This window comes from Dendrobates tinctorius, unplaced genomic scaffold, assembly GCF_039654945.1.
Source record: "Dendrobates tinctorius isolate UK_male_01 unplaced genomic scaffold, ASM3965494v1 ptg000394l, whole genome shotgun sequence".
Classification (NCBI taxonomy): Eukaryota; Metazoa; Chordata; class Amphibia; order Anura; family Dendrobatidae; genus Dendrobates; species Dendrobates tinctorius.
The window spans coordinates 124,167-137,281 of record NW_027362060.1 but is presented as its reverse complement, the minus strand read 5'-3'; the positions used below and the strand labels follow the sequence as shown (position 1 = coordinate 137,281).

General features: G+C 45.3%; 1 protein-coding gene across 2 annotated transcripts in view; it reads right to left on the bottom strand.

Annotated features, from left to right (window-relative positions):
• CUL4A (cullin 4A) overlaps positions 1-13,115 on the bottom strand; it is a 132,806-nt gene that overhangs the window by 18,703 nt on the left and 100,988 nt on the right. For both annotated transcript variants that reach the window (XM_073563545.1, XM_073563546.1), the window contains exons 17-18: positions 6,403-6,516; positions 1,398-1,503 (exon numbers count right to left, since the gene is read on the bottom strand). In XM_073563545.1, coding sequence (XP_073419646.1) covers positions 1,398-1,503; positions 6,403-6,516 — 220 coding nt within the window. The remainder of the gene's footprint in view (positions 1-1,397; positions 1,504-6,402; positions 6,517-13,115) is intronic.

Below are 13,115 nucleotides of genomic sequence, written 5' to 3'. Positions count from 1 at the left end.
GGCTCTTCAGTGACTCAGGCAGAGGGCGCGTACTATCTATGTCATCGCGCCCCCTGACCTGTACGTCACTGCCAGAAGACGGAAGACAGGAGACCGGCGCGCAGCGACTTGGAACGCGGACAGGTGACTATTGCAAGTGCCGGGGGCCTGAGCCAGCGGCGACACCGGTATGTGACCCCCCCCATAACGCGCCGGTGTCCCCGCCAGCTCAGGACACCAGCACTTGTCCCGCTGACAACGCCGGCCGCCGGCCCTATCATCACCCGCCGGGACACTGACAGGCTGCAGGGGACCGCGGACATATACCGGGGACCACCTCCCTGCATCGGTAAAATGTAAGTCACAACCGTGACTCGAATATAAGCCGAGGGGGGTCTTTTTCAGCCCAAAAAGGGGGCTGAAAAACTCGGCTTATATTCGAGTATATATATATATATATATATATATATATATATATATATATATATATATATATATATATATATATATATATATATCCAACAATGTAGACCAGCTCACTCCTGTGAACCACCTGGAACCTCAGCTGACCTGGTTAACTCCGTTGTGCCCGGATCTGGATGTAGGAGTCCATCCATACAAATGTGAAATATATATATATATATTTATGAACAACGACAAAGCAAAGTCCAGCAATAACGTGAGCAATCCAGGATGCTGTTAAAAATTTTTTTCTTTTTATTCATAAATCTATTAAAATGCAATGGTCCAAGCAGTTCAAAACAGCAATAACGCAGGAAAGTCGTGCAGATAGGACAATCTGCACGACTTTGCTGCGTTATTGCTGTTTTGAACTGCTTGGACCATTGCATTTTAATGGATTTATGAATAAAAAGAAGAAATTTTTTAACAGCATCCTGGATTGCTCACGTTATTGCTGGACTTTGCTTTGTCGTTGTTCATAAATATATATATATATCACTAGCCACGTGAAGAAGAAAGAAATACAAATCAACCAATTTTACATCAGCTCTTAAGCCTAATACAAGACTCACACTCCCCGTTATCACGGAAGCCTTTTCAGAACTCATTATCATCACAGAAGGGTTTACACTGACAGCCGACACCTCCATGCACATTTGATTTGAGAACACAGACTCCACCATTCTCAGTAGGTGATATAACAGCTCCTCCTGCTCCCCCTTCTTTGGCCAGAAGAGCACTTCTGTATAGCTCAAGACTTACAGACAGACTATTTCTGCCTTTGCCCATGTGGCTTCCTGGACAGAACAGAAAGTCGGAGTCTAATATTAATCTTAGTTATCTTTAATATAGATAGTGATATGAAGAAGAAAAAAAAAATGTGGATCATAAAACTCCAGTCAAAACATTTTCTGATGCCACATTCCCTTTACATAAGACATTAATGATTCTCTCACCGATTCCTGTAGCTAGTTTAATTTCTTCAAAGCTGAATTCATCTCCCTCATTGAACATGAGCAGCACCAGCGTTTGAAATAAAGACACCTGAAGCTCTTTCTTCTCCTAAAGACCCCAAAAAAGAAAAAAGTAAAGTCTATAGTGTTTGTCTAGTAACAGGGAAAAAGTAACAGATAATGCAGGAGTTTTTAGTAGATAATGGAATTAAATATTCTGGTGATTTTAGCACATTGTACGTATACGGTACGTATTAGCGATGAGCGAGCGTGCTTGCCACTCGAGTGAGCATCGGGTGCTTGGGTACGCATGGAGTATCGCTGGTGCTCGGGTACACATGGTGTGTCGCTAGTGCTTGGGTACACATGGAGTGTCGCTAGTGCTCGGTACACATGGTGTGTCGCTAGTGCTTGGGTACGCATGGAGTATCGCTAGTGCTCGGGTACACATGGTGTGTCGCTAGTGCTTGGGTACACATGTTGTGTCGCTAGTGCTTGGATACACATGGAGTGTCGCTAGTGCTCGGGTACCCATGGAGTATCGCTAGTGCTCAGGTACCCATGGAGTATCGCTAGTGCTCGGGTACCCATGGAGTATCGCTAGTGCTCGGGTACCCATGGAGTATCGCTAGTGCTCTGGTACCAATGGAGTATCGCTAGTGCTCTGGTACCAATGGAGTATCGCTAGTGCTCGGGTACCCATGGAGTATCGCTAGTGCTCGGGTACCCATGGAGTATCGCTAGTGCTCTGGTACGCATGGAGTATTGCTAAAAAACTGAACTGAAGTCTGAACTGAGAAAAGTAAGTAAATGTGTATGCACAATGTAAGTGCATATTAATACATGACCATTAACCAGAGAAATCAAAAAGCAAAAAACAGAAATAAAAAATAAACTGCAAATAATGCATAGAGGTAATAATAATAATAAGGGTATTTAGTAAACATAATTTTGATCAAAATAATGTACAAGCCATCCCGCCATGTCACGGCAACCCTTGTGGGACAGTCCCTACTCTAGTATTTAAAACCTTTTCACTTGCCAAGTGACGTGAATGTGAACAAGGATCGAGGGACTGTCCCACCAGTGCTAGTGCTCTTGTACGCATGGAGTATCGCTAGTGCTCTGATACTTATGGAGTATCGCTAGTGCTCGGGTACATAGCTGGCGCTCGGGTACACATGGAGTATTGGCTAGTGCTCGGGTACACATGGAGTATCCTCGCCCCACATGGGGCAAGTGGAAGGGTAGAAGTATACAATTCATACAGTAAATTACTATTTTTTTATTCTACAGGTTTGCTTGGCCAACAGTTATCCCACCCGTATGGCTTGAATAGTGCTTAAAGGGAATATGTCACCAGGTTGTTGCTACTCCATCTGAGAGAAGCATGATGTAGAGGCATAGACTCCGATTCTAGTGATGAGTCATATACTGGGCAGTATGCTGTCATTTTCATAAAATCACTGTTTTGTCTGCCGCAGATCTAGCATGCTGAGCTCTGTATAACTTTGCCGACTCCACTGATTGAAAGTTTTCTGTGTACAATGTGCATAGGCAGAAAGCTGCCAATCAGCGTGGGGGTGGGATTATAAAGAGCTCATGAATATGGAGGACTACATGGCAGCAGGTTTACTAGTCCTACAGTGATAAATCTTCTGCTGACAAAACAGTGACTTTATTAAGACTCCAGCAAACAGCACAGAAACTGACATCATTGGAATTAGGGTCTCTGTCTTTATACTACACTACTCTCAGATTAGGAAACCTGTTGACAGATTCCCTTTAAGAAAGGACTTTGACAGCTCACATTCTAAGGGATATTTATTATAGTGTTGGCAGCTTATTCGTTAGTTGCACCAGCCCTTCTGTAATTTTAGACAACTAAGCTTGAGAAACTTGTTTGACCAACCCGGTGTCTAAGCAGTTGTTAGATCAAGATCAGTATTATATTATATTACATGGCTTTTGCAGTGAAAGTAGACCTTACTGTAAACTGGAACGGAGTACCTCTATTTATTAAAAACAAAAATTAAACTTCCCTCCAACAAGAAAAAAAAACAGTGCTGCAAAAAATGCCAAGAGTGCTCTACACAAGCACTGAAACATCTCTTATCAGTGTTTAGATACAGGCAAGCCTGAATAATGTAAGACTTTGGCTTCCTAGAAGGCAGCTGTTGGTGCCATCTAATATATAAAGCTGAATGTGTGTGTGTGTGTGTGTGTTTGTATGTATGTATGTGTGTATGTCCGGGATTGGCATCTGCACCGTCGCACCTACAGCCACAAAATTTTGCACAGTCACACGTATGGACCCCGAGAGCGTCATAGGCTATGTTGTGAGGTGAAATTTTAACCCCGCGTGTTCCAATTCACCAAACAATGTTGCCCCTAGGTACATAATGGGGAAAAAGTGTTTGTACTGTATGTATGTGTGTATCTCTGGGATTGGCATATGCACCGTCGCAGCTACAGCCACAAAATTTTGCACAGTCACATGTCTGGACCCCGATAGTGTCATAGGCTATGTTGTGAGGCGAAATTTTAACCCCCCCCAAATTCACCAAACAATTAGGCCTATTATTGTTATCATTTCTATGGTGTTATCGTCCTTCTGTAAAACTGGAAATAACACAATTTATTACCATGCCAACACAGACCACCCTCTGATACAGACTGCAGGGGGAGCCAAGGGGCTCAGCAAACAGTATCACACACAATAGGATTAGATACACGGCTCTGCAGACAGTATCACACATGATAGGATTAGATACATGGCTCAGCAGTGAGTAACACACGATAGGATTAGGTACACGGCTCAACAGTCAGTATCACACAGGATAGGGTTAGATACACGGCTCAGCAGACGGTATCACACAGGATAGGATTAGATACACTGCTCAGCAGTCAGAATCACACAGAATAGGATTAGATACACGGCTCAGCAGTCAGTATCACACATGATAGGATTAGGTACACAGCTCAGCAGTCAGTATCACACAGGATAGGATTAGATACACTGTTCAGCAATCAGTATCACACAGGATAGGATTAGATACATGGTTGAGCAGTCAGTAACTCACGATAGGATTAGATACACAGCTCAGCAGAAAGTATCACACAGGAGAGGATTAGGTACACATTTCAGCAGACATTATCACACAGGATAGGGTTAGATACACAGCTCAGAAATAGGATGTGCCAAAGGAGAGGACATTTTCATTCCAAGAATTCCACTCATTCCATCTGATTTGTTTTTTGATTTTAAGGGTACCATTACACCTAGCGACTCACCAGCGATCCCGACCAGCGATATGACGCGGTCAGGATCGCTGGTGAATCGCTAGGTGGTCGCTAGTGAGCTGCCACACAGGCAGATCTCACCAGCGACAACGCTGGGGACGGGGATCACTACTTACCTGTCAGACGAGGCGATCCTGCGTCCTCCCGCCCGGCTCCACGCGTCGCTCGTCGTCACAGCAGGAAGCGCCGCAGGAAGTGACCGACGAGGAATGGTCCAGGAGCTTCTCGCGCGATCAGCGATAACCAGCGGGGGAGTCGGTCGGAGGCAAGTATCACATGCAGCGATATCACTAGCAATATCGCTGCAACGTCACAAAATCGGTGACTTTACAGCGATATTGCTAGCGATATCGCAGTGTGTAACGGGGGCTTAAATGCCTCCAGTTTCCAGTTCAACTGCTATTTGCAATGTCCACTAACAATGCTCAGGGACAGTCCTTGAAAGTAGTAGGGATCGATTTGCAATCTCCATGCTTTCCTCATGGTCAACTTTACATGGTCTGTTCAAGAGTTGGAACTGCTAAAAATCTGTTCATCTTTGCACCGAAAGGAAAAACCAAAAATCTTGAATGAGTTGAAAATAAAATACTATCAATACTTGGGTAATCGTTTAGTTAATTTGTGTTGCAAATCTGTAGTGTTGAATATATGATGTGAAATGTTTTTATGTGCAATATAATCATTATAATTTGTTATAACTAACCACAGGTGATTACTATGCCCAGGCAACGCCGGGCTCTTCAGTTAGTGCTAGTATAAATGGACACCAACCAGGACACTTTATTATACCTACATGCAAATATTTGGGGCTGTAGCTTTTGTGCCACTCTATAGACTAAGCTCGCGAGCAGAGCTGAACCTCCTCTTAGTTGAATTCTGATATTATTTGCACATCTTTGAATTGTTGGTGCTATATAAATTATTGTTGTAATGGGGTTTGTTTTTAGCAGTCTATCCATCTATTATAGTACCTGCAGAATGGCACGGTCCAGTAACATTTGTCAGTGAGCTTGCTTGACGGCTTGGGACTGTACCCTTTTCTCTGCGTTCCTAAACGATCTTTTAAATTAAGGACAAAATCAAAGATGAACTTTGATTTGGTCATGAATCAGCTTAGAAGATTTAAAAAAAAAAAAAAAATAAAAAAAAGGAGAGGAGAGTTACAGACCTGGCAGTCAGAAAGCTCACTGACGGATTTCACTGTTGACTCATTCTGCAGCCAGCTATGTACTATGGTAAATAAAAGCTGCAGAAACCAATTGGTCCAACAGTTTTAATGACACTTTATTTCCAAAATATTTTATGGATAAAAATAGATGCAAATCCACAATGGTCAACAACAATATAGGCATCTTTGTCATATGAATCTAGGGACAAGAGAGTCTCTGCAACTATTCCTTGCGGCTGCTCAGTCTCTGGTCCTTTTTCTTCCATGCGCCCTCCATGGCATATGACCCTGATCTCCAGTGGCTGGGCATTCTGTAGATGCCCCTACAAAACAGGACTGATAGTAGTAGAATCCGTTTTAGTTTCATTTCCTTTTGAATCAATGGATATAATTTTGAATATTGCCCAAGTTCCTGTCCCATTACATGTAAAAAGGCGTAACCAAATCTAATAATATTACACTCTCTATGCAAGGGGCCTGATAAGAAGCACATGACACGAAGCAGTGAGCGACAGATAAGCAGACACCAGCACTTACTTGTTTAAACTCGGCTTTTAAAACTGCATGCCCCAGTGTGGACTGCCATTGTAGTCTCCTGCCGCTGTGCTTACCAAGGTAAAAAGTCTTAAAAACTTCCTGAAGTTTTACCATCTCAAGGGAAAAAAAGAAACATAAAAATTAGGAATTGAAATGGTAATATTTACAGCAACAATAAGATATATTTATAGGACTACAACCAAAGCAACCTAGGCCATGTCTACAAAGAGAAAGGCTGTGCGAGGAGCAATCAGAATGTCAAGGTTTTATAAACACTCCATTAACTTGTAAGAAGGGGATAAATTATGCGGTCTGTGTCTGGATCATGGTGCAGAATCTTGACCGTTGAAACATGCTGCCCGGGCCGCTATGGTTGCCCAAGCCAGCCGCTAGGCACAACATGGCTGTCCAGCATATTATGGCTGACCATTCCCTTACTCTATGTTCACATGTTGCATTTTTTATACTTTTTTTTTCCCACAGGCAAAACCTGCTCTCTAGGCAGTAAAGAACAGCTTCAGGGGTCCAAGCTGCACTGCAGATTAGTTAGACAAGCGGGTCCATGGCGGCTTCTCCCCACCTGCTGCCCTGGAGTGACAGGTCTCTGCCTACAAGCGCGAATAGAAAGATCCCTTCCAATTCATGGCAGTGGGCTAAGAGAAGTTGATTTTAAAGAACGTTTTTCTCTGAAAAGCCACAGCGTTTCAGAGTTGAATATACCTGGCTAAGATAATACAGCCAGTGCCCCATACAGGCAGTGTGTGTCAGGTTCGCTGTAACCCCAACTGAATCCAGACGCTATCATACATCTGTGTATGGAGCCGACTCAACTACAAATTACACAGCCAGCATCTGCCTCCAACGGCAATGACTGAAAAAAAGGAGATTTTTGTGTACTCACCGTAAAATCTCTTTCTCTTAGCCTTTAATTGGGGGACACAGAACCGTGGGTGTTATGCTGCTGTCCACTAGGAGGCGACACTATGCATAATCTGAAAAAGATTAACTTTGGCTCCTCCTCCGCAGTATACACCCCTGGACGGCGTCAGCCTTCTCCAGTTTTGTGCAAAAGCATTAGGAGGAATATACCAGAAACATAACCATGCCTGTAAGAAGGCTACCATAAATGAGCTCAAACAATATGAGAACCCAGCTCAAACAATATGAGAACCCAAACGTAACAACGGCCCGCAAGGGCTACAGGGTGGGAGCTGTGTCCCCCAATTAAAGGCTAAGAGAAAGAGATTTTACGGTGAGTACACAAAAATCTCCTTTACTCTGTCGCCTTATTGGGGGACACAGAACCGTGGGACGTCCCAAAGCAGCCCCTGGGTGGGAAGCAGTGGACGAATATTGTACTGACAGTTCCCTAAATTTGGGTTACTGCCGCCTGCAGGACCCGTCTACCCAGGCTCGCATACCCTGAGGACTGGGTATGCACTCTGTAGTGTTTTGTAAATGTGTGCAGGCTAGTCCAAGTGGCTGTCTTACACACTTGATGTGCCGAGGCTTGATGCTGAATGGCCCAAGAGGCCCCTACCGCCCGCGTAGAGTGAGCCGTGATACCGGCCGGAAGAGCAGAATTGTTAAGGCGGTAAGCTTCTTGAATGGTGGACTTGATCCACCTAGCAAGGGTGGCGTTGAAAGCCGGTAGGCCTTTGCGAACGCCTTCTGGAAGAAGGAAAAGTGAATTAGACTTCCGGAAGGGAGCAGTCCTAGACACGTAAATACGCAATGCCCTGACAAACTCTAGCGTATGCAGAGCCTTCTCCACTCTATGAACGGGAACCGGGCAAAGAGATGGTAATGAGATTTTCTCATTGAGGTGGAAGGTGGACACAACCTTCGGAAGGAAGGATGGCACTGTACGGAGAACCACCTTGTCCTGATGAAAAACCAGGAAGGGTTGTCTGCAGGAAAGAGCTGAAAGTTCGGACACCCTGCGTAGCGAGGTGATTGCCACCAGGAAAAACCACTTCCTGTGATAGAAAGCGGAGTGAGACCTCCTTTAGGGGTTCAAAAGGAGGTGACTGTAGTGCTGTCAAGACCAGGTTGAGGTCCCACGTCTCCGACGGATGTTTGTACGGGGGAACCAATCGAGAAACCCCTTGGAGAAAAGTCTTCACTTGCGGATTGTTAGCAAAATGCCTCTGAAAGAGCACTGAAAGCGCTGACACCTGGCTCTTAAGCGAGCCCAGGGATAGCCCGGCGTCCAGGCCTGACTGAAGGAAACCGAGGACCTTTGGAAGAGAATAGGGGAGTGGGATGTGCCCACGAAATTCGCACCATGTGAAGAAAGCCTTCCAGGTACGATAGTAAGTTTTGGCTGAAGTTGGCTTTCGAGCCCTGATCATGGTTTTAACAACGTCCGATGAAAAAACCTGCTTGGGTCAAAAACCAGGTCTTAATGGCCACGCCGTCAGATTGAGAGCCCCTGATTTCTGGTGGAAGAACAGGCCTTGTGACAGAAGTTCGGGACGTGTGGGGAGACGCCAGGGAGCGTCTGCTGTGAGTTGCACTACGTCGGCGTACAATGTACGCCTGGGCCAGTCTGGAGTGAATAGGATGGTGGGGAACACCCTCTTGTTTGATCTTCCTCAGGACTCTGGAAATCAGGGGAAGGGGTGGAAAAATGTACAGAAGCTGGAACTGGGTCCAGTCCTGAACCAGGGCATCTGCTCCGAGCGACTGCGGATCGCGCGTCCTGGCCATGAAATTGGGAACTTTGGCATTGAGATGGGATGCCATCAGAACCACGTCCGGGGTCCCCCAACGATGGCAGATCTGATGGAAAACTTCGGGATGGAGAGACCACTCCCCCGAGTCCATTCCTTGACGGCTGAGATAATCGGCTTCCCAGTTGTCCACACCCAGAATGTGGACCGCAGAGAGTACCGACCTCGCATCCTCCGCCCAGTGTAGCATACGTGTTACTTCGTTCATCGCCTGGATGCTGCGGGTGCCGCCTTGATGGTTCACGTATGCCACCGCCGTGGCATTGTCCGACTGCACTCTGATATGAGAGTCTGCTAGCAAGTGATGGAAGGCTTTCAATGCCAGGAAGATGGCCCAAATTTCCAAGATGTTGATGGGCATGGTCACTTCCATTGGTGACCACTTGCCTTGCGTTCTGTGATGTAGGTGTACCGCGCTCCAACCTGAAAGGCTTGCGCCGGTGGTCAAAACCTTTCAGTGACCGGAGAGAAAAGGATTTTCCCATTGCAAGCGAGGTTGGCTGGAGCCACCAGTGCAGGAACCTCCTGGTTTTCGCTGATAACCGGAACTCTCTCTTGAGGGAGAACAGATTCCTGTCCCAGGACTTGAGGATGGGGTCTGAGTTGAATCTGGGCAAATGGTACCGCCTCCATTGCCGCAGCCATCCTGCCCAGTCCGCTCTTGGCATACCGGAGAGATCGGGGGAAACCGCGGAGGAGAGTGTGAACTCCCAAACGGAGGGCCAGTGCCTTGTCCCTGGGGAGGATCACCAGACCCCTGGAGATGTCAAATAGCATCCCCAGGAAGGTCAGAGACTGACTTGGGGTAGTCGAGGACTTCTGTAAATTGACTAACCATCCCAGGCGACTCAGAGTGTCGATCGTGATTGAGACTTTGACCTCGCAGTCCTTGAAGGTGGGGGCCTTGATGAGGAGGTCGTCCAGGTATGGAACGACTACTATGCCTCTGGAGTGCAGAACGTCCATGGTAGCTGCCATGTCCTTTGTAAATGTTCTGGGAGCCGTGGCGAGACCAAACGGGAGGGCCACAAACTGGTAATGGTCTTGGTTGATTGCGAGTTTGAGAAATCTCTGATGGGCGAAGCAATTGGTATATGCAGGTATGCGTCCTGTATGTCTATGGAGGCGAGATATTCTCCTTCCTCCATGGACGCAACGATTGACCGGAGGGATTCCATGCGAAGGTGACGAACTCGAACATACTTATTCAGTTGCTTGAGGTCTAGTATGGGTCGGACGCTGCCTCCCTTTTTGGGCACCACGAACAGGTTGGAGTAGAACCCTCGTAAGCGCTCGTCTGCTGGAACCGGTATTATGACTCCTGCTTGCAGGAGGGATGAAACCGCTTGATGGAAGGCTCGAGCTTTGAGTGGAGGTTTTGGAGGAACAGAGAAAAAACCTGTGCGGTGGGCTGGTAGTAAACTCGATTTTGTATCCTGAAGACACTATTTCCTTGACCCACCTGTCTTCTGTAATAGGCAGCCAGACCTGCTGAAAGAGTAGCAGTCGTCCGCCTACAAGTGGGGTGTTTTCCGGAGGGGATGAGTAATGATGAATGAAAAGTCTGAGCTTTCCCTCCCTTGGATTTTGCCTGGCTTTCCTTTGACTGCCAGTTTCTGTCCGGCCTCTGTGCCGCCCGTGTGTTGTCCCTGAGAGGGGAACTGTTATGACTAGCCTGAAGAATTCCGAAAGGAACGGAAACGAGATTGATTACGTCTTTTTTTTTTTTTAAACACAAATTTTATTTCAAATTTTTCATAGACATTGCTTCATTTCACATGACAAGTCATTTTTCCAATAAACAGACAATAACTCAGCCTATCATCCTCCCTTCCTACCCTCCCTTAAACAAACCCTCTTCCTCTTACATTTTCAATGGTCTCCCCTAGCAACTTCGCACACATGTTATGTCTAGACCACTTGTAAAACACAGATTGCAAGCATCACCTCTGTAAAATATCACCACACATTTATCCTTTTTAACTCCTGTCCCTACCAGGACCTTACACCTCGCCTTCATTAGCCCACTTCAGATTCCCCAAATTGTTTTGGATGTCTTCCAGTAGGTACCATTCAGTATATTTAAAGGGCCTTACTATTCTCCTTATTTCCTCTTCATCACATTGTCTTACTATGAAAAGCTTCCATTTTTTAAAGAATTTACCCGTCAGACCCTCCTTGTTCCTTTCCGCCTCCAGCTGTTCGATTCTGAGTAAAGATTTAATCTGTCCCATCACCTCTTCCATCAACGACACACTTCCCTCAAGCCATTTGGACAGTAGAGCCCTCTTACCTATCATAGCCACCCCATGAAACAATTTTGGTAATTTGTGCCTCTGTTCCTCTCCTCCTCTTACTACCTGTCCCTTGTTCCTATAATGAAAGATCCACAGCAATGGATCCATTTCAATTTCCACACTCCCCACTTTTTGCATAAATAATTGTAATCCTTTCCAGAATTTCTGGCTCTCTGGGCATTGCCAGATCCCATGGAACAGGTCTGTTTTTGGCAATTTACATTTGGGGCACTGAGTCACTCTGTTTATCTGTTGTGTATTTGGGATGTTAAAACCATAAATTGCTCTATGCATCAGTCTATATTGAGTGTCCCTCCAACCTTCATTAATCACCTCCTTCCTCATCTTCATCCACCCCTGTAATATCTTCTCCCCTGCTTCAGAGTCACCCAGTTGTCTTGCCCATGCTCTCCAGACTTGTTCTGGGCAGATTGGAATCAAAACCTCCCTCAAAGCTTTATATAATGCGGAGATAGAATTCTCATGTCGGTCTTTCATAATAATTCTGTCCAAGTCATTCGTCACCTGTTCCATTCTAACATCCCTCAGTTGTGACATTAGCCCCTTTTCTATCTGTTTGTATTGGAGGAATTGAAATGTGGATAGCCCATATTTTGTCACGATTTCCTGGTATGTCAGCCATCTATTCTCCACCTCATGTATTAGATCTGTCACCCTTTTTATCCCCTTGTTCTTCCATTCTGAAAATAATTTGTTGTCTCTTCCCGCTGGGAAATCTGGGAACCTCCATATATCAAGATGCTTGGATATTCTCCAAGACAACTTGAATTTTTTCCTCACTGCCTTCCAGGCCATCACCGTATCTCTACATACCAGTGAGTGTTTAATGTTCCTTGGTATGTTGGCCAATGACGTGTGTAATAGTGTCCCTAAATCCCAGGGTTTACAAAACTCACTCTCCAAACGTATGTCAGAATGCCCATTTGTCTTCCTCAACCAGTCTATGGCATGTCTCATCAGGCATGCCAAATTATACCCTCTAATATTTGGCAGTTTAATGCCTCCTTGTTCCAAAGATTGCATCAATTTTTCCGTTTTAATTCTCGGTCTTTTCCCCCTCCATAGGAATGTCGAAAATGCTTTATTCAATCTATTTATGTCTGTATGTTTCAACAACATGGGGATGGTCTGCATTGGGTAGAGTAACTTTGGAAAGCACATCATTTTCAAGAGATGATTTCTACCTAGCAGAGATAACGGTAGCCCTTCCCACAACTTCAATTCCCGTTCTATTTTCTGTATCAAAGGTTTGTAGTTTAAGTCATATATCGATGCTGACGTACATCCCATCTGTATTCCTAGATATTTAAGATGTGACTTTGCTATTGGTATCCCACAGATTTCCCCCCTTGTTCCATCTGCTACCATTAGTGGCATCCTTTGCCCACAGAGAAATAGTATTTCACACTTTGTTCTGTTCAATTTAAAACCTGACAAGCTCCCAAACTCCTCTATCTGTTTTATCACTTTCGGTAGGTCCCTCTGAGGATTGTTCATGAATAATATAATATCATCCGCAAATAGCGCTGAGTGCAATCGTTCCTTCCCAACACTAATGCCTTCGAAACAATCTCCTTCATTTAACAGTCGAGACAATGGCTCAATGGCAAGGTTAAACAGAAGGGGTGACAATGGACATCCCTGTCTAGTCCCTTTGTTC